At 38.1% G+C, this 25,139-nt stretch overlaps 1 protein-coding gene across 6 annotated transcripts in view; it reads right to left on the bottom strand.

Moving 5' to 3' along the window:
* Positions 1-25,139, bottom strand: part of hecw2b (HECT, C2 and WW domain containing E3 ubiquitin protein ligase 2b) — a 51,979-nt gene that overhangs the window by 8,752 nt on the left and 18,088 nt on the right. For 3 of the 6 annotated variants that reach the window (XM_008430603.2, XM_008430643.2, XM_008430652.2), the window contains 18 exons: positions 22,437-22,592; positions 18,537-18,638; positions 17,730-17,880; positions 17,335-17,435; positions 16,661-16,785; positions 15,053-15,238; positions 14,811-14,960; positions 13,625-13,727; positions 11,869-11,965; positions 11,003-11,086; positions 7,788-7,897; positions 7,590-7,710; positions 7,380-7,493; positions 7,143-7,295; positions 4,131-4,229; positions 3,844-3,973; positions 2,706-2,852; positions 2,493-2,607 (listed from right to left, as the gene is read on the bottom strand). In XM_008430603.2, the coding sequence (XP_008428825.1) occupies positions 2,493-2,607; positions 2,706-2,852; positions 3,844-3,973; positions 4,131-4,229; positions 7,143-7,295; positions 7,380-7,493; positions 7,590-7,710; positions 7,788-7,897; positions 11,003-11,086; positions 11,869-11,965; positions 13,625-13,727; positions 14,811-14,960; positions 15,053-15,238; positions 16,661-16,785; positions 17,335-17,435; positions 17,730-17,880; positions 18,537-18,638; positions 22,437-22,592 (2,244 nt within the window). The remainder of the gene's footprint in view (positions 1-2,492; positions 2,608-2,705; positions 2,853-3,843; positions 3,974-4,130; positions 4,230-7,142; positions 7,296-7,379; positions 7,494-7,589; positions 7,711-7,787; positions 7,898-11,002; positions 11,087-11,868; positions 11,966-13,624; positions 13,728-14,810; positions 14,961-15,052; positions 15,239-16,660; positions 16,786-17,334; positions 17,436-17,729; positions 17,881-18,536; positions 18,639-22,436; positions 22,593-25,139) is intronic. The other 3 variants (XM_008430617.2, XM_008430611.2, XM_008430634.2) reach the window with 3 other exon arrangements.

Below are 25,139 nucleotides of genomic sequence, written 5' to 3'. Positions count from 1 at the left end.
CCAGTCTGTCGCAGGGCAACACAGAGACACACAGGACACACAACCATGCACACACACACTCACACCTAGGGGCAATTTAGACAGACCACTTAACCTGACAGTCATGTTTTTGGACTGTGGGAGGAAACYGAAGTACCCGGAGAAAACCCACCATGCACAGGGAGAACATGGAGACTCCATGCAGAAAGACCCGTGCCAGGAATCGAACCCAGAACCTTCTTGCTGCAAGGCAACAGCTCTACCAACTGTGCCACTGTGCAGCCCTGATTTCTGGTTTTATTTTGAAGTAAATGTAAAACAAAATCAATATAAAAATACTACTTTTATAAAGTTAAAAGTCTCTAATGTCTGACAAAATTGAACTCAACACTTCTCACCCGGCCATTTTTTTTTTTTTTCTTTTCTTTGAGTGGCTGAGGAGTTTTTGCCCGCTCCACAGCGGGTGTCGACACCATAGGGTTACAGGTTAGCCATTCCTTATTTTCAGGATATTTGAAACTTCTGTGTCCAGAACTTTAAGATCAAATAACCAGTTGTTACTGAAAGTTCCTCGGACTACCCTTAAGAGAAAAGGAGATTGGGTCTTCTCCATTGCTGCTCCTGTTCTATGGAATAATCTTCCTTTCCAGATCTGCCCGCAGCCTGGATCATTTTAAATAGCTTCTTGAAACTCATTTTTATTCTTTGGCATTTAATTGAGGCCTGATACTTTATTCAGTTGTGATGTTTTTTTTTTTTTTTTACTTATTGTTAATACTCTTATTTTAACATTATATATTTTTGTTGTATTATTTTTTCTTTTCCAGTGATTCTTGAGAATAGGCACAAAACAGGTCCTATGAATAAAGCACACAATTTGAATAAAATATACACAAAGTATAATTTTTCAAATATCTGACTAAACTAACCTGGGTCATGTGAGCACAACAATGTATATTTTCCAGGTATTTGCTGAATATTTTTTTATTTTAAACATTGTAGTCGGTGGATAATGCCTGTAAAAGCCCTTGTCCAGGAGCAGAACTCAATACATTATAATAGTTTAAAACAATTAAAGAAATACTAAAATTATATATTATGACAATTAAGTATAAGTAGCCATAAGTAATTATAAAAGTATCAATAAATTGAATTAAAAATCATTTTTATATATTTTCCAACTCCATTGATATTTGTCCCTAGTTTTTGTCAACACCGTCAGACATGAAAAGAATGTAAAAAAAAAAAAAAAAAAAAAATCAGGCATTATTGGGGGCACCAGAACTTCTGAGGACCCCATGACCTCTTCCTTTCTCTTCCTTTGCTAAGAGGGCTAGTTAGCTCTGGTTAGCTTAAGTTATTCTTTAGTTTTTTCTTCTTTTTATTCCTAAGTTGTTTGTCACAACCATGATGTGTCAACACCATAACTGACAATTTACAAAACTTTGATGAAATTTTGTGAAATAAAAACTTAATTTTAAAGATTTCATGGACCTGATGAGCTACAACATGGCCACCTTCAGAATAACATAAATTGAGGTAGTTTGGCATTTTGTCAATTCCGTCAGATGTCAACTACATCAGTTTTTCTGACTTTTTCAGTGAAATTGTTGTCAAATCTCACTTAAATGTGCAATTAATTCATTTTAATGTATTTTACATAAATTGCATTACTTCACATGTATCAAGTTTTTCATTTTACTCACTAGTTTGTCACCTTCAGTTCTGTGTCAACTCCTTCAGATGGACTTTTTGTTGTTTTTTGTTTTAAATAATATTTATTTTGTTTCTTGAGAAGCATTTGTCTGTAAAATGAGTAAAAATATCACTAATAGGGTCATTAAAAATTATTTTTTATTTATTTTTGTCAGATGGTGATGACAACATTCTGGGTCAGGTCGATTAAAAATGTAATTTAAAAAAAAAATTTGCAACTGGGAGCCTGTACCTTAGCATCTTTACATTTCCAAAACATTATTTGTCATATTTGCATACATAAGGTTGAGAAATAATAAAAAAAAATATGGAAAAATTAAAACCCATTTTGTCCTTATTCTCAAGAATCACTGTTTCAATTATTTTATTATCACTTTTTGTACAGGGCTTGGTGCCGTTTTAAACCGGTTTTGAAAGTGCTATATAAATAAATTTGACATTGACACAATTAAGGAATGAAAAGAGGAAATTTGAAAATTATTTATGAGGGAGTCAGAAAAAATGAAGGGAGAACTGAAGAAGTGAAAGAAGTACAAGACAGAGGAAGAAATAGTGATGACAGGTATGTAAGAAAATATACAAGAAAGGAAGGACATAAGGAATAAAGGTGAGAAGGAATAATAGGAAATAAAATCTGTAAAAATCCATACTGTAATTTCTCATTATTTGATTCAGAACTGGAAAAAAATAAATCTAAATCCATAATCTTCCAGACTGTTTCAACTAGGAGGATCAGCCACTCTTCTAAGAAAACATTTAACATAATTTCAGAGATTACTTTACTGATCCCCGTGTACCTCCTCTGTATTCAGTATTGCTCCTCCAGTCTGATAAGTCAATCTCAGCAGTGCCAGCAATGACCAGCTCCAGCTCCCTGGCATCAAACACAGACACCAACCTTGCATCCACCACCTGAAGAGAAACATATATTGTAAAGGTAATAAATGTCCTGTAAAATTGAAATGTCTGGAACAAACCGTTTGGTTTTTACAAAGCTGACACAACCCCACCTCATAAAAACCTCTGACCAGGCTTTCAGTCTGCTGGACGACTCCTCGCTCTATCCTCCACTTCACCATCCGCTCAATGTACTCTTTCTTGTTCTTCTCAGAGACTGGGATGTTTCCTCCACCAGGTTTCAGCTCCCGTTCTGTGATCTGCAAAAAGCTTGTCTAGCTCAATGCTAAATCTGTGTTTGAGTTTGAAAAACAGACGGACAGATGTAATAATGCTTTAGCCACTTTCAAAAACAGAATCCACAAGCTCAGCGGAGCTGGGTTTGGGAACAAAGGGTGCACTGATAAATCAGCCCCCATTTCCTTAATTTTGGGAGATCAGCAATCGACCGATGCTTTCAACCAGAATTCTCAGGTCAGGCTTTTTACAGATGAAAAGCCAGCGTTCAGTCAGAAAACTACGCCCCAATTGAAAACATTAGCAGTACAGTTAAGATGAGAGAAGACAAGAATATTCACTGAATTTTCACTCTGAAAAGTTAAACGTGACTTGCCCCCAGTGAGTCTCGTACGTTTTATTTTTTTCCATTTTTTTGGACAAATGTGACTTATACTATGGAACAATATATTTTTTATTAGCTCAAACACTAAATATATCTTAATATGCATTCATGCACACAGCGGAAACAGCAAAACTCCAGAAGTTACAGTTTTATCTCGTCTTGAGGGTAAAGCCATTTATCGCCAAGGAAAATGAATGACAGTCTTGAATTGGCAGCTTTGCAAACACCATCCTGTTTGACAAGTAGCATTGCGCCTAGGTACTTCGGCTTTCCAAGCTGCATTTTCTTTTGAACATCTAGTAAATAATCTACAAACAGGTGATTTGTAGTCTGCAAATAATTTGGAGTCGCATTACACAGAAAAAAAATATTTATGCGGGGGGGTGCTGTGTTGGCGCAGGTGTAAAGCACAATCCTTACATAGACGTCAGTTTCGAGACCTGATGACCTTTGCCGTATGTCTTCCCCTTCTCTTATTAACTACTTTTCTGTCTAACTGCTCTCAAATAAAGTCTGAGCCAAAAAAAGTTATATTTGTGATCAAAAACTTTATTTCAGTGTTTTCTAGTCTATCTAGTCTACAAGATAGCATTAAGCATCTAAATATGTAGGCAATCTCAGAGTCTGACCTGTCCAAACACTTCCTCATTGACAGTAAAGGTGAGGTCAAGCATGTCTTCTATATCATTGTCCTTCATCCACTGGAGAGACTGGTGGAACTCCTCATCCAGATATTCCAGGTCACTCAGATCGCAGGGACTGGAAAATGGAAAAGGCAAACAATGAATGACCGCAGTCCTGTGAGTTTTTGGGTCTTTCAGTGAGCGTAGCCTTACAATAAAAAAATAGTAAACAATTAAATTGCATGTTGGTGAATGCTTTTCTTATGTTCATGGTTAACTCTGGATAAACATACATGCGCAGAAGGCCTTTATAGAAGGGTCTGGTGAAGAAGGCATCCAGTAGATACTGATGGATCAGAGCCAGACCCAGAATGCGGCCACTGAAACGGAACCTGAAGCACACAAACAAATGGATAGTCGGCGTAATGACTAGTGAACACAAACCTTGATATTCTTGATAATCTTGGTCTAATTCAAAGATTCCCAAACTGTGGGGCACGCCTCCTAGGGGGGGGGGTTCCATGCCATTTCAGGGATGTACGGGGGTCCGGGAAGTGGTATGGATGAATAAATCAATGAACGCTGTGTGCGCTCAGGGGGGGATGGAGTGGGGTGGGTGTTTGAGTGGATGGAAGAGTACAATAGGGAGTCTCTAAGAATCCTGTCTTTCTTAGAGTTCCGTGCCTTGGTAATAGCCACACTGGACTTAATTACCACCGACACCTGACCTCCATGGACCTGGTCGATCGGTGATGTCAATATTATAGCTCCTGTTAGCATCTCAAAGAGTGTTCAGCTTTGCCTGTCTCAGCGACAGCACGCCATTTATTTAATGTAGCGACCACGTTAACGCTAGCTTAATGTTGGCTGTTAGAGCCTTCGTTGGTTCTGCTGGTATAAATGGCTCAAAGTGTTGCGGAGAAATGTCCAGGGTCCAGATTAGGTGCTTCGTTGTGTTCCGCTCTGGTTCTCGCATTGCGCTCTCCTTTCTTTCACATGGGAAATTATCCAGATTCTTTCTCAATTTTTTTTTTATTTTTATCACAGACGATAGTGATACAGTGTGGCATTATCTAAAATGCCACCAGTCAAACGCAATATGATAAACAACTGCTGGGGTAAAGTTAGCTTTCCTGTGTTTACTCTGTAGACTCCAGTACAGAATGGACCAATGTGCGTCATCAACCCAGCGGTGAAAAAAATGCCGACCTCGATGGGTGAAAAACATAACAAAAGACATACATTTTTGAAGTAATTATGAGTTTTAGCGTAACAAAAACAGCATTTTTTTTTTTTTACCCGAGTGAAGTTGGCCCCCCCACATTCTTCAGATCAGACAAAATTGGTGTTAAACGTTTGTGCTACGATTGTGCAGCAAAAAGTCTTGTTTGTGCCGCTATCATTTTAAAGATACAAAGAAATGTTTCTAGAGGTCATCCAAGGTCAACTATCCCCCACCTTTTTCAAACCAGACAAAATGGGTGTCAATCAACGTGGCTACATTTGTGCAGCAAAAATTTTCGTTTGTGCTGCTTTGGCTTTTGAAGATATTAATGAAAGTGTAAAGGTCAAAAGGTCAACCAGACACCCACTTTTATGAAATCCAACTTTCTTTATATCTTTAAAATGATAGCGGCATAAATGAAAATTTTTGCTGCACAAACGTAGCACAAACGTTTGACACCAATTTTGTCTGATTTGAAGAAGGGGGGCGGGTCAACTTCACTCAGGTCTTTTTTTTTTAAGTAGCAGGAAAATTGCAACGTATTTAGGCCAACATGTTCAACTAGTTGTGTATACTTTTAAGCTGAAGTTCCTGCTGTATGGGTACCCTACCTACACCTTTCTTTGAAAAAGTTCTGCCTGTCATAAATTATCTGGTCCTAAGAGCAATCTTGTCGCTCTCATCAGGTGTTTCCGTCCAGGCTTTGAAAACAGCAGGTGTCAAACCACTGATAAAAACAAACAATTTGGAAAAATCCCTACTACAGTATTACAATCTGATCTCCAACATCCAATTCATCAGCAAAATTATTGAAAAAGCTGTGTTTAAACAATTAAATAGGTTCCTAACTATAACCAACCGCTTTGATGTCTGTCAGTCTGGTTTCCGGGCTCATCACATCATCACATTAGTGAGGCTGCCCTTGTAAAAATGTTCAATGATATCCTTATGGAAGAACCACAATGCTGGTTCTGTTAGACCTCCGCAGCTTTTGACACTGACATATTACTGGAACAACTGAAGAGTTGGGTCGGATTCTCCAACCCAACCAGTACGCATCTGGTTTCAATCTTACATAAAGAACAGGGGTTTCTTTGTTTCAATAGGAAACTTCTCACTGAAGTGGACAGAAGTCACATTTCCAGGATTAGAGGACTAATGTCTAAGTAGCATCTAGAGAAACTCATCCATGTGTTGATCTTTAGTTGCATCAATTACTGCAGCAGCGTCTTCTCAGGTCTGCCTAAAAAAATCCTCCACCTGCAGCTGATCCAGAAGCTGCTGCTCCCGTTCTCACTAAAACCAGGAAGATGGAGAACAACTCCCCAGTTTTAAAGTCCCTACGCTGGCTCCCTGTAGCTCAGAGAATAGACTTTAAGATATTTTTAGTTTAGAAATCACTATACATTTAAAGCCGGGGGGCCGGGGGAAGAGAGACAGAGACTGTGGCGGCAGCGTGTCGGTTGGTCTGTTACCCAGAAAGCAGTTGGGCACAATAATATCGCAGCACCAACTGTGAGTGAAACAATGACTGGGGCAGACTAGTATATAAAGTACTCGGGGACCACTTCTTTACAAATGTAGATGTGTAATAATAGAGTACGGAATAAATCGGCAACGCTAACTGTAGCATCTATTCTATGCGCCTTATATATGAAAAAAGTTTTAAAATAGGCCATTCATTGAAGGTGCGCCTTATAATCCTAGTGCGGAAAATACAGTAACACAATTCAATCTGAATTGTCAGAAACTCCACAAAACACAAGTGGAGACCTCAACAGTCACCTGGATTAATGTCTACCTGACAAACAGAACACGTTATGACTGAAGGGTAGTGTTTTTGACCAGGCAGCGAGAGGCACAGGAGCGCCACAGGGGTCTATACTCTCACCATTTCTTTTCACTCTGTAGACCTCAGACTTTTACCATCTTCTATCTAAGATTAAAATGCAGTATTTGGACCATTAAACTATTCCTCCAGGCTGTAGAAATTCCCATAACTTCTGATAATTCTCAGACATGCATCAGTTACATTATGGGACATTAATTTCAATACAATTTGTGTTTTTGTGTCAATTACCATTCATGGTGATTGTCTACAAAGGCCGACATGGGGCTGATCTGAACGGTGTAGGTGTCATTGGCTGAATATTCAAACAGACCATAATATGGGTTGAACAGTTCCCTGGAAACTAGGAAGAAGAACTCCCTAGAAGGCCCACTGTAGTCCAACCTGTAACACACACACACAGATTAACCCTTAAACCTCTTCTCCTGTACTTTCTTTTCGAGATTGGTTTCCACCTCAGTTACTCACCCCTCCTCCCCAACAAAACTGACATAGAACTTGCTGCGCTGCAGGTCCTTCCGGGAATAGCACATGATCTGGTTGAAAGCATCTTCCAAGAGATGGTCCCGACGGATAGTCACTCTTCATATGCACAAAAATGAACATGAAACCCAAACTATAAGCCTAAATGAAGTGAGGAAGTCTAACAAGATGCACACAGGTATAAATTCAGCTCACTTCAGCTTTCCAGGGCCTTGACCATAGCCTTTAGTTTCCAGTTTTCTGTAGAAGTTGCGGAGTTTTGCCTCAAAGTCTCTCTTGTAAGGAGCTGGGGCTCTGGCATTGGCTCGCTGAGTTCCTACAGTGAGACAGGAAGAGGGACTGACGGATAGTTTCAGGAACATTTTTTTGTATTCGCTAATGTCAGTAAGATACCTGGTGAGTTCTGGGGGGAGGAAACAGGGGATCCGCGAGGTGACTGGCAGTAACTGGGGAGAAGTAAGGCATGAGGAGGGATATAGGACATCACTTCATCTTCAAACAGACTGCAATGGGAGAGAGAGAAAGACTTAAACACTGATGTAAATCAGGGATGGCAGAAAGGAAGTAAAACAAGCAAAAGTGGTGCATGGTGTACAGTATTACAAGAGAAAGTAAACTAGCAATTACTCTAGATCCATATAAACATCTACAATTGCAGCCTGAGTCTCCAGTTTGATTTCACAGATTTCCCATTCATTTTTAAAATGACTATGCCAGACTAAAATTTAGAGTATTCATTAATTTAGACCCTTGTTATCATAAAAACTACTAAAGTACTGTATAAATCAAAGTTATTATAGTTAACTAAAATGAACAAATAATGAAACCTGAAACTGAGAAAACATTTTTGTTAACTGAAATCAAAACGGTAATTAATCAGGGAAAACTACAACTAACTTGAACTATATTGTGTGTTTATAAAACTAAGCCATACTGAAATTAGAGATCCACATGAAAGACAACTCAAGAGTGTGAATGACTACAGCATTCACACTAATGAAAAACCCAGAACCATTATAACCCTGTTGTGAATTCATGTTAGACATGTCCACATTGGGCTGGCCTTGCATATGAACTCGGCACAATTGAAATGACAGGATTATAGGAATAAAATCTGGATGCATTTTCTGCTCTAGAGGTTTCTGGGACCTTTTCAACAAGGAGGAGTCCTTCCAGAGCCAGAAACTGTACAGTCAGTAGGGGTTCACAGATTTATTAGCCAGCTGATTCATTGGCCAGCTGATTTATCAGCACAGATTTCCTCAATTTTGGGAGATCGGTGATCAGTCAATACTTACGGGTGAAGTCAATCTTACCCCCTGATGTCATCTACCTAAGCAGGGATCCAAATATCAAACACTGTTCTCTTCTTTCCCGTGAGAAAGGTTTGAGGCCCACCAGGTCATGTTTGCAGTTAAAAATAGTCACCCCACTTTTACTTTTAAAAACTCATTCACTTTCTTGTTATATTTAGCAACATTTCAGACAAAAAAACAACTTATTGGCCAATGTTGGGATCGGCAAGCCAGGCTTTGTAAGGACCAGTAGTGAGTAATTGGCCAAAAAAAGTACAATCGGTGCACCCCTAATATGCTGGTGGACCTAAACAAAATCCATGGGGTAAATAAGGATATTTCCCCTTTTTCCTCATGTAAATAATTTCAGCACATTTAAAACCACTGCATTATTACACTCTAGTTAATGTACACAGTTATTAGATTCTATTAATTAAACGGCGTTTAACTGAAGTCCTAGAGGTTGGGGCCCTTGTCAAACGGCGTTTTGACTAAAGTCCCAGATCGGGTTCGAGTCCCAGATAAGGATAGGGGTGTGGGTGTCGTCCCTCCTGGTTGAAAAGGGGTGTGGGTTTTAATGTTTTTATCTTTTTTTTTATTTATTTCAAAATCTCTCTTTCTTACCGTTTATTCAATGCCACATTGAATAAATGTGACATTGAATAATGTCACATTTATTCAATAATAAATGTGACATTTATTATTGTCACATTTATTATGTGACAATAATAAATGTCACATAATATTTATTATTATGTGACATAATATAATAATGCTTTATTATTTGAAATAATAAAGCATTATTAAATAAAATTTGATTGATTGATTGATATTAGACAGGTTTTCTGCTCTGTCCTTCGAAGGAGGAGGACGCACTTTGTCTCCCTGCCTTCCCTGTTCAGCGTCTATATCCTGTGTTTTCAGAGTCTTTCTTTGAATAGCTTCCGAAGTTGCAAATTATGGATTTGATCAGCTGGTCTTTCAACCCAATTGATAAAATTTTTCCCACTGGGAAACCGGGTAAAGGGGAACCCTCATGTCCTGAGGGGACATTTTTCGCTGGACATACAATGTATTCTGGATGGAAGTGGAAGACCGTGTGTCTGACGACGCTGTCAGTCGAGGATGTTGAAGATGTGTAAATGATTTGATTTATAGCAGGTTTTCTGCTTATTGGAGTTGGTGGCTACCTGGCTTATCGGAAATTTCGGAAGTTGCCGGCAGCCGTTTTGGCAACTTTGAGGCTGCCGGGTACGGTTGATCGCTGCAGAGCGATCAACACTCGGACTGAGATGATACGGGAGCTGAGCAGCAGACTGGATGCAATCCTGGAACAGGACTGTGGACGGGCAGCGCATCTCAGACTCAGAATGGACATGGTGTGACCTTGGAGAACGTTGCTCACACGGGTCAGACGGGAGACCCTAAATTTGGATGTTTGGCTTTGCCATTGTGAAGCACAAGCGAGACTTTACAAATTATTGCTATCGGAATCTGGCTCGCCAGGCTGGCCTTGGCTGGCCAGCGATCCTCCCCTGGTTGATATGTCTAAGAAAGGCTCTGTTCTGCTGCCCCCCTACCCCCCTCCCTCCATGAGAACATCTGTGGGGCCCTGAACTGATAGCTGGTGAAGCTGGTGGTGAACTCTGACATCATAGTCACAATGGCATGCTTCACTTAGGATTCATGGTCTGACACACACACAACTCACATGAGACCCTTTTGCACATCACACCTCCTCCTCGTACCCAGCTTGTTTGTCTATATGTGTTTATATGTGCTTAGGTGCCCAGGTTTCTTCTTCATCTCAAACTCTGCCCTGCAAAGAGCAGAGTGTGAAACATGCTGTTTGTCCCCCTCTCCTTACCTGATGTTTTTCCTATTTCCTCCTGCAAGGCAGTGCCTGTCGGGCTCCAAGGCCTCAGCCAACTATCCCCCCATCCCCCTCGTGTTGTTGTGTAACGGATGGTTGTACTGGAACTGCAATTTCGTTGTCTGACAATGACAATAAAATTATTCCGATTCTGATATTAGTCTGGCTCCTCATTATGCCTGTGTTGAGGCAACTCGCCAGCCCATACACTCCCGCTATCAATTCAAGACATTACTGGATTATGGTTGCCCAGAAGGGCTGAAAAAATGATGCTACATGAAGCAAAGAGTTCTATCAACGTCTTATGAGCAATATGTGGTGGGTAGGGTCATATTTGGTGACCACATCTGGATTACTGTGGGCCATTTGGAGAATGGCTGTTAGGCTGGGATGGAAACACTGAGGCAGACAATGGGGGTAAAACAGCAGGGATGTCTCACCTCAGCAGCATGACAAGGTCCGCATCTCCTGACAGTCGGGTCAGTCCTGACACGCCATCTGTGCGGATCAGCTGGACCTTCTCCCTGATACCACATCAAACATTCCATCAACAAGGATTTCTCCTCCTTTATTTGCATTTTCTCATTTTTTTAATATATATATTTTTTTAATTAAAAGAATATAAATTTGTAAATTAAATGTAGTTTATTTTGAGTTATCTCTAATATGTCTTGATATTTTACTAATACAGTTAGAGGACAAACTGAAAAGTCAACTAGTTTATATATTTCAACTAAATAATTTGGAAGAAAATGAAGGAAGCTTGCAAACCTGAGATAACATCTCAAACATTTTGAAGAACATGGAAATATTGAAGCAGCACCTCAAGACATCAGCCAGGACACAAAATGGTCTTCCAAATAGACAATGTCTCTCAGCATACCACCAAATTAGCAACATAGTGGCTTAAGGGCAACAAATTTAATGTTTTGGAGTGGTCATCACAATGTCTTGATCTCAGTTCCAGAGAACATTAGTGGTCAGAGCTGAAAAGGTGCATGTGAGGAAGTTCTGTCAGAAGGAATGGGTCAGAATTCCAGAAAACTACTATGAGAAACTTGTAGAAAGATACTGGAAAGATGGCCTCAAATTGTACAAGGTTTTCTCTAGTCCAGAGAACTCCAGAGCACTTTAGCACTACATTCACACACACCAATGGTGGCAAGCTACATTGTCGCCACGGCTCCTCTGGGGCAGGGTGACAGAAGACAGGCTGCCATGCACTCTGACAAATTACACTAAATTTAAAAAGTAAACAAACTGAGTATAAAACATTGTAACAATGAAAGAAGACATGTTGGTATACCTGAGTACATGGTTTCGGCTGAAGTCCGGCTGTCTCTCCTGCAAAATCTCAAAGATGTTTGGTTGTCGAAGAAAAGCCACGATCTTATCATTGTAAGCTATACGAGACAAGAAACAAGCGGGTCAGTTTTATTTGTTTCATTAAAGAAAGCTACAAAGATCAAAAAGTAAAAAATGTGGTACCGGACATGTCGCATCCTGAATTATGGACTAACTGTTTCTGAAGATAATGTTATGTTTTAATCAATATTAATGTAGGTATTGATTTCTGTGGATGAAAGAAATTACCTTTGTGGGTTAAAAGTTCCATCTTAAAGCTGATGTGGAATCGGTGGTGAATGCTCCTACCACCAACAGATGGTATTTATTTTTCTTAATTTACATTATTAGTAACAACTTACATTATGTTTAAGTTAGTCATTTTATTTAGAAATATTTTCCAATGGGTGGACACTATAGTTAATATTTGAATGGTTTTACTCTTTTGTTTGAGGTGCTGCCAACACATACGACCTGGAGGAGGAAACCTGGTGCGTATCAATCGTTTTTCTAAAAGACTATATGGAACTTTGTTGTTTAAAGTTTATTATAATCGTTTTATTTTGTCAATTAAATATTAACTTATTAATATGTAATAAGTGATTTTATTAAATAAAATAACTTATTTTAATAAAATAAAATAGTTTATTTAAATAATAAAATATGTTATTTAAATAAAATATTTTATTTTATTTAAATAAAATAAAATTTAACTTTGTTAAAGTTAACAAACTTTAACAAAGTTTGTTAACTTTGTTAAAGTTAAAGTTTAAAGTTAACTTTGTTAACTTTAACTTTAACTTTGTGCCAAGTTAAAGTTAGTTTGGCTTCATTTGTTTCACAGGATGTTTTAGGTCATTTTGTATTTCTCTGTTATGTTGTGTCTCCCTCATATGGTGGATTTAAGTTACTCCACTCCTATTAAAGCAACCTTTTGTTCTTTGTTTGCAGCAAATTGATTTCAGCTAGTGTTTAGTCGACCTCAGTTAAGTTAGGCCGAAATCTGTTATTTCTCATTTGACAGATTTTTTGCTGAAACCTAATGTTTTTTTAAACCATTTTTGGAATTATTAAAATGATTTTTTTTTTTTTTTGCCATTTTGAACACCTTTTATCTGTGTCGAAGTCTGGTCCCTCACATGATCACTAAATATAATTGAAAGCTGGGCCCATATCCTCAAAGAATCCTAAGGTTAAAGTAGCTGATGGGTAAAATGGACTGAATATTCAATTCATGTTGTTGAGTCAGATTAAGGTTGCGTTCACACTGCAGCCTGAAGTGGCACAATTCCAATTTTTTTTTTTTGTTGTCAAATAAGATTTTTTTGCCATGGCCGTTAACACTACCAAATATATGTGACCTGTATGTGTTGTCCAGTGTGAATGGGCAAACATTTTTCTTTTTTGTAAAATTACATCACTGTGAGTAGTGACATAATTTCTGGAATTTTAAGATTTTTCTTAGAATTTAAACTATAAGATTAAAGTTATTCACAAACATTCTAGGCTTTAAGAAAGTTTCTAATATGAGAAAAAAAAACATTAATAGTGAGGAGGGATTTTAGTGACCCTAAGAGTGTCTTAAGCTGGAAAGACTGACAGAAAAGATACCCTACTTCAAAGAGAACAAGCATATGAAAGATTTTTATTAAGAATTTTTCACAATGCCTGGATTTTAACTGAGTGAATGTGTGCTTGTCTGTCTGTATTATACTGACCCACAGGGACAACCTCTTGGCACTGCCCCCTGCTAGCTGAGGTGAAGGTACTTGAAGGTCGTGGCAAGACTGGAGGACCAGGGTGATGCGTTTCTTCACCCACCTGTAAAGACAGGAGGACATACAAAAAACAATAAGATGTAGACAAAATATTAATCTGACTCAACATGATATAACAAGTAAATATTCAGGCAATTTTGCCCATCAACCACATTTGTTAACACTAGGGTGCCCGTCTATTTTCCATACCGTTTTACAAAAAGATTGCTGCTCTTAAACACTGTTCTTCACTCCTTAATGAGGGAAGTATTAAACTGCGCTTCCATTATAAATGTGCATAAAACTTTGTTAATTTTTCTCTAATATAGAAAAAAAATTTCACAGTTGCGATGATTCCATTAAATAAGAAAAGCAAAGGTTTGTGCACGCAACAAGTCATTAAAAGACCTGCTGCGTCTTGGTCTTCCAACTCCTGTGTTCTTTGTGGTTTGGACCAGTGTAACATCCAGTTGTTGATCATGTGACGCATGTGATGCAAACAAAGTTTCCATTCCAGTTTGTCAAGATCAATCAATTTTATTGATTTATCAATAAAATTGATACATCAACCACCTCATCCTACCACCAAAACTTTTTATTGACAATTGAGTTTTTCCATACTTGGTGTGAGCAAATCGATTTCCAAAATACCAAATTTCACAATTACATGGTCAATGAAAATGCAGTTGGTGACTATATTTCTGCATCACTTTGTAAAATGTGTTACTCTACTGTAAAGAAAGAAAAAAATAATTACATTTTTCCTGTTTCAATTTTGTTTGAATTTCTCATAATTCTGAAACCCTTTAAACAAAATGTATATAGCATGGAAAAATGACAGGCCTTTAAAAGGCACATGTAGCCAACTGTAGTCTTAAACCTAGAGAGTAAACCTAGGTGGGAAGCTTGGTTTTGCACTTCATTAGAGGATACCCATTCCTTGTGAACGAGTTTCTGAAAACACATCCTGGCTGTGAATTGTGTGAAATTATATTTGGCTAGTTTGATTGATAGAGATATGATGCACTTGCAGTCAATCGTCTTCAGTTGTTTTGCTAGTATGCGTCAGTTGCATAATCAGCTCTAAATCCCCATAAGCTCTTGTTATCAGATGTCAATAATCAGATGTCAGTTTCTTCAGTCTTACCAGTTGCCTTGGACTGACCTCCCCAGCACTGTGACTACGTTGTCGGGTTAGATGTTGGCGGTGAGATAGAAGACTTGGACGAGAGCTCTGAACAGGCAGCCGAGGATCAATGAAGGTGGTAGCACGGCAGTTATGATCCACAAAGAAAGGCTACATGTGAACAAAATGTCGTAAACTTAAAGTTGTTGAGATTGCAATCTGTAACTGTTGAGACAAAGTGACTATTTGTTTCTCAGCCAGACCTTGCCGCTGTGGTCATGCTTCATCTCCCAGCCTCTGGGCAGCTCCAGCTGTTTATTCGCAAACATGTTGAGAAAAGCCACCAGGTCACGGTTGTGCTGGTAGCGCTCAAAGTGGTGTGCATCTCTACGAACCTTACTGATCATATGCTTCAGACATGTGTTGGTGGTAAACATGCGATAGGCATTCTGAGTTCACAGGGAGAAGAAGAGGAACAATCAGAGAAATTGGCAATCAGTGTACAGTTATCAGTAAAATTATTGTTTGGTAAAGTATAAAACACTGCGTTACTGTGGTGGTGAATGGGATTTACAGTCACCTTATACATTTATATCCAGTTTAGTTTATAAAAAGGTTGTATATTTGATATTAAATCTGACTAAACATTTTCTGCTAAAGGTCAATTAGGAAAATTATTTTTTACTTGGAAAATGCAAAATGAAAATGTTATTTACTCTCTTTAAAGGGGCAGCATTATGTTTTACATGCACATAGTGCCATTTTACAGGATAGTCAACTAAATATGTTAACTTTAGTTATTATAAAAATGTTACATTTATATCAAATACAACTTAGAATACATTTGACATCATAATTTAACCCCTTGAAATTGGGCCTCTGTCTCTTTAAAAACTCTTTAAAAGTTTTTAAAAACTCTTTAAAGTTTTTAAAGAGTTTTAAAACTCTTTAAAAAGTTGTGATGACATCCTGAAGACAGGATGACTTCCTGTCTTCAGGATGACTTCCTGTCTTCAGGAAGTCATCACAACATAACTTTTTTATTAGCACTTCAACGTTTTTACGTTGCACTGAGAAGTAGCCTGTATAATGAGCTCAGTAGATGCGCAGTTCCACCAGGTGTTTGCTAATTGCTGCTGCTAGTCTTAAGGAGCGATGTGGTGGAGTCTCAGAGGAGGGCTGCTCTGTGATGCAAAAGCTTGGACACTGCAGCTCAGAGGAGGAGCCGTTTCTTGAAGGCAGCAGTAGTTCCACCCAGGCATTTGCACAGTTGCCATGGTAAATTAAAGGATTTCTCAAACATGCATGAAAGAATCAAAGCACCAATCCAGGTATGTTTTTGATGAACATTATAACATGATGTACAGCTCAAAAAGTAGGTTTTACATAATACTTCTCCTTTAAAACTTTCTGACTTTGGTCATGTATTTTGGGTTTCCTCCCAAAATCTTGCCACATAAGTTTTACTAGAATTTTGACTCATTGATCCTGATAGAACTGGTGGCCACCTTGCAGCAGTGAACTTCTCTGGGACGAGGATCAGGACTTTGTGATGGCCTCTTCAAAACATTAAGTTTGTTCTCCTTCAGCTATTTTGTAACTAATTTGGTGATATGCTGAGGAACATTGTCTATTTGGAAAAGACAAATGTGATCAAACTAACTTTGTGCTGATGTCTTGTGGTGTTGCTTTAATATTTCCACAACACATTCTTTCCACATCATCTATTCGTTGGAGGTGATCAGCTGCCTTCTCTTAGACAGGCAATCTTTTATTTACAGGCATTTTATTATCTACCGACTGTAGCAGGTTATATACCTGGGCTGATTAGACCGGTTGTATTGCAAAGTACTTTTGAGTGGTTTACATACAGGGTTGGAATGCAACACAGTGAAGAAGTCAGGACTGGTGAGGAACTTGGCGGTGGGGGACTGCAGCAGCAAGGAGATGCGAGACCTGGAACTGGCCTGAGCCACACCGTTTTCCCTCCGTAGCTCTGAAAGGCAAATGAGCAATGTCAGAAAAAAAGACAGCAGACAAGCGAAGCCTCTTTTCCACATTTTGTCATGTTACAACCACAAATTGAATACACATAAAATACAGTAAAGTACTTGCAGTAAGTGGAAAAAAGATATGTGGTTTTAATCCTTTTTCTTTTTTTTAACAAACAAAACTAAGTGGGTGGTGTGAAGGTATTCAATTCAGCTTCCCTGAGTCAGAAGCTTGAAGAACCACCTCTTGTAACTGTTTTTGGATGCACACAATACGGGATATTTATGGGAAAAATAATAAAACAGGCCTATGGCAGGAAAGGAGGGTAAAACGGGTTGTTTCCCAGCCAAAACAGGAGACTTGAAAGGTATGGACTGTACAGAAACACACCACATCATTCATATTTGAAACTTAGAATGCAGTTTATTTTCCTTACAATTTCCAAATGTGTTCTACTTTGTGCAGATTAAACACATGCATTGTTGTTATAACATGATAAAAGGTAGTAAGTTGAGTGGTGTATTTTAACGGCAGAGTATGGTTGGGGTGTTACCTGGAACAGATGGATGCATATCAGTTTCATCCCCAAGCAGCTCACTGGCTGGCTGCTCCTCCTGTCTGCTATCATTTATCGTCCTTCGGATGCTCTGATACCTGCACATGTGCATGTCAATACAAAATACTAGCTAAACATTGTGTAAAGGTGGAAAGATTAGTGGATTTTTAAAATCCTTGTGGCATTGACTTTCATGCTTCATGCGACTTTCATGACCCACTTGGTATCGTTTTTGCTTCTAATGAAATAAAAATTTTAGGTGCCAGCAATGAGTGGTGATCGTCCAATCAGAACAAACCAGAACGAGAACAACCTCCTAAGCTTTTTATTTTCACAGGAACTCCGTGAACATGATGACTACCACTTATGGAACTGAAACTGTTGGTACTAACCTGCGGTTGAGCTGTTCCATCTGCTGTATGGAGCTGGACCTCTGTAGAGTCTGTGGGGCCGGGGGRGCAGTAGGCCGCTGCCATGTTGTTGTTCTGTTCACATGATCCACATAAAAGATGCGACCATGACTGTCAATGCGAGCCTCCCAATCTGGATTAGGAAGATAGTGGGAAAAGTTTCAGACTGAAACACAAATCACAATGAGCAACAAAAACTCAGAATGTATGTAACAAATGAATGAATGTAAAGGAAAATGTCTGCCCCTGAATCTGTTGTAGTCAAACTTTAGGAAAACTTAAGAAAATGTAACTTAGAGGAAACAAATACACTTTTTATACCCTTATTTCTGTTGGAACATTACATTTTATTTCTGTTCATTGTACCCTAATTCAGTGTTCCCCAACCCTGGTCCTCAAGACACACTGCCCTGCATGTTTTAGGTGTTACCTTGCTTTAGCACAGGTAATTTCCATTGACAAGTGTTTGCTGAACTGCAATCAGCTGAATCAGGCATATTAAAGCAGAGAAATATCTAAAACATGCAGGGCAGTGTGCCTCAAGGACCAGGGTTGGGGAACACTGCCCTAATTTATGTGGTAATAATATTTCTGCTGTAGTTCATAACTTCTGCCAGAAGGTGGCCAGTTTGTTATACTGAGCAGCAGTCAGAAATAGTCAACCTGTCAACATGCAATGAAGCTTCACAGTAACAGGAAGTTACTGTGAAGTTAGTTGGAATAAAAACAAGCAACACATCAAGTTATGAGTATTCCTGTACATTTCATGTAGGATATGCAAACACCTACTAGGAGGCAGAGGCTCATCTACTCTCTGATAGCGACTGATGTCATGGCGGACAGAGGGAAGGGACCGAACAGACTGATGACCGTAGACCTGAGCTGTGGCACCTGCATTAAACATACAACATCTGGATCAATTGCTAACCTAAGACATATCATTTTAGCTGTTGATCAATTTTAAGGGTACTATACGGTTCAGTTGGATACATTGCATAAAACGCACCGTCATGACATCATACCCGACATTTCCTGTTTGATGTCAGTTAGAATTACAATTATTTCTTTTTAGTAGATGTCAGAATAATGAGAAAATGTTTAATAATTGTATTACTTATGTCAATTTCAGTAGATAGATATAAATTTGGTGACTAACTGACCTAAAACAGGTTGTAATCTTAGTCTTTCTACATGCAGAGGTGAGTTTTCTCTTTGTACTCTGGCTTCCTCCCACATTAGAAAAAATGACTGTGAGGTTAATTCATCTCTAAATTACTCTCCAGGTTTCCCTGTAGTGGAATGGGAACCTGTCTAGGGTGTACCCCGCCTCTCACCTGATAACCCCTGGAATAGTCAAAAGGTCCCCCGCGTGACCTTGCAAGGATAAGCAGTTATTGCAAATGAAGGAATTGGACAGTCTAAAGTTAAAATAAAACAGCTTCATGACTCCGTAGACTTATATCATCTACTAGAGCACAAGCTCAAATAAGCTTAGCTCAGTGATTCTTGAGAATAGGGACAAAACAGGTCCTATGGATAAAGCACACAATTTGAATAAAATATACACAAAATATATTTCTTCAAATATCTGACYATTTTCCWKGTRTTTGCTGAATATTTTTTTATTTTAAACATTGTAGTCGGTGGATAATGCCTGTAAAAGCCCTCGTCCAGGAGCAGAACTCAATACATTATAATAGTTTAAAACAATTAAAGAAATACTAAAATTATATATTATGACAATTAAGTATAAGTAGTCATATAAACAATTATAAAAGTATCAATAAATTGAATTAAAAATCATTTTTATATATTTTCCAACTCCATTAAAATGTGTCCCTAGTTTGTCAACACTGTCAGACATAAAAAGAATGTAAAAAAAAAAAAAAAAAATCAGGCATTATTGGGGGGCACCAGAACTTCTGAGGACCCCATGACCTCTTCCTTTCTCTTCCTTTGCTAAGAGGGCTAGTTAGCTCTGGTTAGCTTAAGTTATTCTTTAGTTTTTTCTTCTTTTTATTCCTAAGTTGTTTGTCACAACCATGATGTGTCAACACCATAACTGACAATTTACAAAACTTTGATGAAATTTTGTGAAATAAAAACTTAATTTTAGTATAATGTAAAGATTTCATGGACCTAATGAGCTACAACATGGCCTCCTTCAGAACATATAAATTGAGGTAGTTTGGCTTTTTGTCAACTCCATCAGTTTTTCTGACTCTTTCAGTGAAATTGTTGTCAAATCTCACTTAAATGTGCAATTAATTAATTTTAATGTGTTTTACATAAATTGCATTACTTCACATGTATCAAGTTTTCTTTTTACTCACCACCTTCAGTTCTGTGTCAACTCCATCAGATGGACTTTTTGTTGTTTTTGTTTTAAAATTTTTTGTTTTTGTTTTAAATTTTTTTTCTTTCGTTTCTTGAGAAGCATTTGTCTGTAAAATTAGTAAAAATATCACTAATAGGGTATTTTAAAAATTATTTTGTATTTATTTTTGCCAGATGGTGATGACAACATTCTGGGTCAGGTCGATTAAAAATGTAATTTTTTAAAAAATGTTGCAACAGGGAGCCTGTACCTTAGCATCTTTACATTTCCAACACATTGTCATATTTGCATACATAAGGTTAATAAAAAATATATAATAATTTGGGAAAATTAAAACCCATTTTGTCCCTATTCTCAAGAATCACGGAGCTGTCCTTTCTGCAGAAAGAAGCATCACTGTCTCTGATTTTAATAAGGCTCTGCACTTTAACTATTCCTCCTTCCCTATCGCTGGCATGGACAGATGCCATGCAGGAGTTTGCTCAGAACATTCATGCTAAAGGCAACTTACAGCCAATAGAAGTAATGGTGAATAAACTGGAATAAGACTGGAAAATTTACATCTGCTGTCTGAAGTTTATATACTCAACACGGCTCCTTCAGTGTAGAATGATTAGACAATGTTCAGCTGCAATACGTATATTATTATCAACACAAATTGATGATATGCCAGTTATTGAAACACTTGTGTTGATTCAACATGCAAGTCATCGACCACTTTCAATATAATTTCAAAGTCAAGCTTCAATGTGAATTCAATGTTTCTGCCCAACTATATTTTAATGATGATCCATATTTCCTCTCTGGGATATTGTCTTCCCACAGATTTATTCTGTTCTTGCTTTTTTCCCCACTTAATTTAAAATAATCGGGAACAGTTAACGTATAATCAGACAAAGATCACCTGACTGAATACTAAAGCCGTTTCAAATTATGGTTTTTCCTCTATGAAAACTATAATTGCCCTCAAGAACAGAGGCAAAACAAAGTCACTAGATGTACCAGCGTAGAATAACTAATAAGCAATTTGTAAGATTTTTCCTCCAAAGAACCACAATGAGAAGTAGCATTAAATAGGGAAAACATAGAACACAGGAGAATCTTCCCAGGACTAGCCAGCCTGCCAAAATGACTCCAAGAGCTAACCAGCAATTCATACGAGATGAACCTGGAAAAGGGGTGCTGTGGTAGCATAGGGAATAGAGCGCAACCCAGGTAAGGAGGCCTTAGTCCTCAATGCGACCATCACATGTTCGTGTCCCGGCTTGACCTTTGTGGCAGGTCTGCCCCCTGTCTCATTACCCACTTTCCTGTCTGACCACTCTCAAATAAAGGCAACCATAGCTAAAAAAAACCCAGAACAACTTCTGTAGCTCTACAGCAGAAGACATGATTCAACAATAAGAAACTGAGTGGAAATATCCTCCATGGGAGAGTGCCAAGAAAAAAAACATGCTCCCGGAAAATATGTTGATGGATCCCTATGACTTTGGGAAAATAATCGGTGGACTGGTGCAATAACAATTCAACTTAAAATTCATACAGGATGTGCATTATGTTGTATTCAGAGATGAACTAATGAAACATTCCATAAAAAATGACAATCATACCTACAAGCAAACATGGTGGTGATACTGTGATGGTCTGGGGGTGAATTTCTGTTTCAGAATCATGTACACTTCACATAGTTAATGGAATTATGAGTTCTGATCTCTACAAGAAATTCTGAAGGAGAATTTCCAACCCCTCAATTCAAGCTGGAAAGGTCTTTTCAAAGTCTGGATTAAAGTCCAATTGAGATGTGGCACATGCAGTCATCCCCATAGACAACAACAATACGAGCAAGTTCTTTGAAAAAGTCCCCACTTAGATGATTGCTGGGCCCATACCAAGGAAATTTAAATGTCAATGATGTTCATGGGCGCAATCCAAAAGCCACAAATGCTCAACTTTGCACATAAGCTGAGTAACTGTCCACAGTGACCAGGACTGAGAAGACACCTTCAAGCTTTAGCTAAAATTTGAAAGCTTAATGTCTTCTGAAAACTGTTTGGACCAATCATGGTGAGGCTTCTATCTCTAAGAACTAACTATAACAACCGTCAATCCTGCTGGTGACAGAATCCTGCTGAAGAATCATGCTGTATTTTACAAAATAAATGGAAGAAAAAAGGAGGAAAACTAACTATATTCTGCAACATCCGATCAAATCAATAACTATATGGTTAACACTTGGATAGGTGGATGTCCTAACAGGAAGATGATCTCAAACCAATATCCAACTTGGTTTTAAAATGGAAAAACTGCTGAGAAGAAGGGTATAGATGCTGATGGCTACTTTATAATCTCACCAATCTCTCTATCCTCAAGCAATGTCCTGTCAGTCACTCTGGCCCCGGACCTCTCCAGGTTCTGTGCCTGATCTGCAGATGTCTGCATGGACTGCCTCCTCCAGACATCTGTGCCGTTCTGCCCTCCTGCTTTGTCCCCGCCTTCAGCCCTCATTCCTTTCCAACACAAAAGCAACAAAACTATATGAGTAACAGAGCTAAATTTTGCTGCATTACTTTCTACTTGCTCAGATAAGCTCCTTTTCCCATTGATAACCAATATAATTTACTCAATACGTTGTGAAAAAAATCACATTACTCACAATAGTCTTTTACACATAATTAAACTTCACTTTAGATTTCAAGGAAGCGTAACAGAAAGGATTCCTTCAATTTTCTGATGAATCCCATGTTGTTCATATTATAATAAAATGCAGTGTTTGGAACAATTCTCTGTACTACTTATAGCAACTTTCTGACATTAAATCAGACTAAATTTGTTTTTAAGTTTAGGTCACTGAAGAATAGTAATATAAAGTCTTTTTTGTCTTTTTTTTAAAAAGCAAGTATATTGAAAGGGATATTTCTTTAGAAGTTATTAAATTACAATTCCAAAATAAATTTTCTTGTTATTCAGTAGCACTGGTCTTGAACTGCATGACTTATATTGCCTCTAGAATAGCGGTTCTCAAAGTGGGCGGTACCGCCCCCCACGGGGCGTTCAGAGGACGGCAGGGGGCGCTGGCAGACATTTTTGCAAAAGGGGGGCTCTGGGATGCCTTTGGGGGGCGTTTGGTCGAAGGTAAACTTTACACCTTAAATGCACAACAATGTCCGTTTAGACTTTGAGCAACTTGGTAAAACTGTATTGTGTAACATTAAATCATGCTTGGCTGCAACTGTATCGATGGCAGCTCTTCTTCTATTCAGTGTTTGTAGCTTCTTGGCGCAGCTTCGTTCTCCTGCTACTGGTATCTTCACCGCATCAGGTCAGCGTTACACCAGCTGATGACGTTGCTGTGATTCACTTTGTCTGGTGTCTGATTTAACCCCCAAGTGCCCTTTTGGTCAAATTTCTTTTGGTATTATTTTCTAAGCCCTCTTCTGACACATAACATGTACTAAAATTATTTGGTGTTCTGTTATTTTTTTTTTTTTTGTATAACATAATAAGCCCTCTGGTCACCTTGTTACCTTTGACCTTTTGCCCGTTACGCATGACCCAGTTGCCTCTAGCGCAGTGAGCTAAGGCGGCTAACTGGAGCTCAACGTAGCGAACGTTTGAGATTACAGAACAGTTTTTGGTGAATTAAAAAAAATGTTTTTGAATAAAGTAGAGTAGACTTGCTGCTTGTCAGATGACGGAAAACGTTGAAGTATCGTTTCTGCTTCAGCTCGGAGTCGCGGTTTAARCAGAGAGGTAATGAAATACAACAGACACTGACAGGCCTCTGCGTCTGACTTTCTCTGAAGAACTACTGAGGGGAGGAGACAACCAGGTGAGGAGAAACTGTTCTTATCTATCCATTCACTATTTTTATCATACAGACATTAGGCTGTTGTTGTTGTGCTATTAGCTAGCTGCTAGCTAACGACTTTGCTAGCAAAGCTAGATAACCAAAAAGCTTCTTCCCTGTATTGTTAATGATATCAGTCATTCTTTTGCATTTATTATGCAATAAGGCACATCGCCCGTCCAAAACCGATCATCTCCATAATGGATATATGTCCGATCTTCTCATTTCCTTTGCTGAACTTTGCATTTATTCTAGCGTTACGTAAATGTGTCTTGAAGGAGAATAACACTTAAATAAAAGTCCAACAAGGATATTCATTTAGAACTAAAAATAACTCACCCTGAATTACCACGATAGATATAATGTATGTAATAAAAGTGACATTAATGAAGGGGAAAAAACTCAACCCAGACTTTAAGTTTAGGGTCTGGTTCACAGACTATGAAGTTAATCTCCCCCCCCCCCCCAATTATTCAATGAAAAAAGAAAACTATCCTCAGTTAAGTAAAATAAAATTGTAATCAAAACTATTGGAATTGTAATTTCTTTTTTTTGAAAAAAAATGTTTTGTTTAAATAACTTTTATTTTTTAATTAAATAACTCATTTTTGTCTCATGAACTTAAGTTATTTGCCAAAAAAACTTATTTGCACACATCAGAAATCTCTTGTTGTGATTTTAGGTCCTGCTCAAGACGTCATGTGAGAATCACAAGCAAAACCTTAGAATAGCAAGAAAAGATTTCCGACATGCACAAATAATTTTGTTTTGCAAAAAAAGATTCACTTCATGAGACAAATGTGATTTAAATGTTTAAAAAAGTTTTTTAAGCAAAACTCAGTRGGYTTTTCTCATGATGACATTCATTAACAATTCAATATTTGCTTTTGTTTTTTTCTTTTTTCTGCAGTTCCACGTTAAAGTTTGCTGCAGCTCTGCTTTCCTGAATGGACCGTCTTCATCTCCACTGCAGCAAACAGGCAGATCTTTGTTTTATAGATTACAGTCACTAAAAGGTTGCATTGTGCCCTTGTTTATATTTTAATAGTGTAATTATGTAAAGACAAAATATGTCTGGTGGTCCAGCTCTGATTTACAAATCTTGCTAAATTGCGGGTTTGAATATTGCGATACTTTCCCTTTCACAATAGACCCGCAGAAAGAAATTACTAATAAAATATCTTACATAGGCATAGTGTTATGCTCT

The sequence above is a fragment of the Poecilia reticulata genome, linkage group LG2 (genome assembly GCF_000633615.1).
Source record: "Poecilia reticulata strain Guanapo linkage group LG2, Guppy_female_1.0+MT, whole genome shotgun sequence".
Taxonomy (NCBI): Eukaryota; Metazoa; Chordata; class Actinopteri; order Cyprinodontiformes; family Poeciliidae; genus Poecilia; species Poecilia reticulata.
This window is presented reverse-complemented; position numbering and strand designations above follow the sequence as displayed.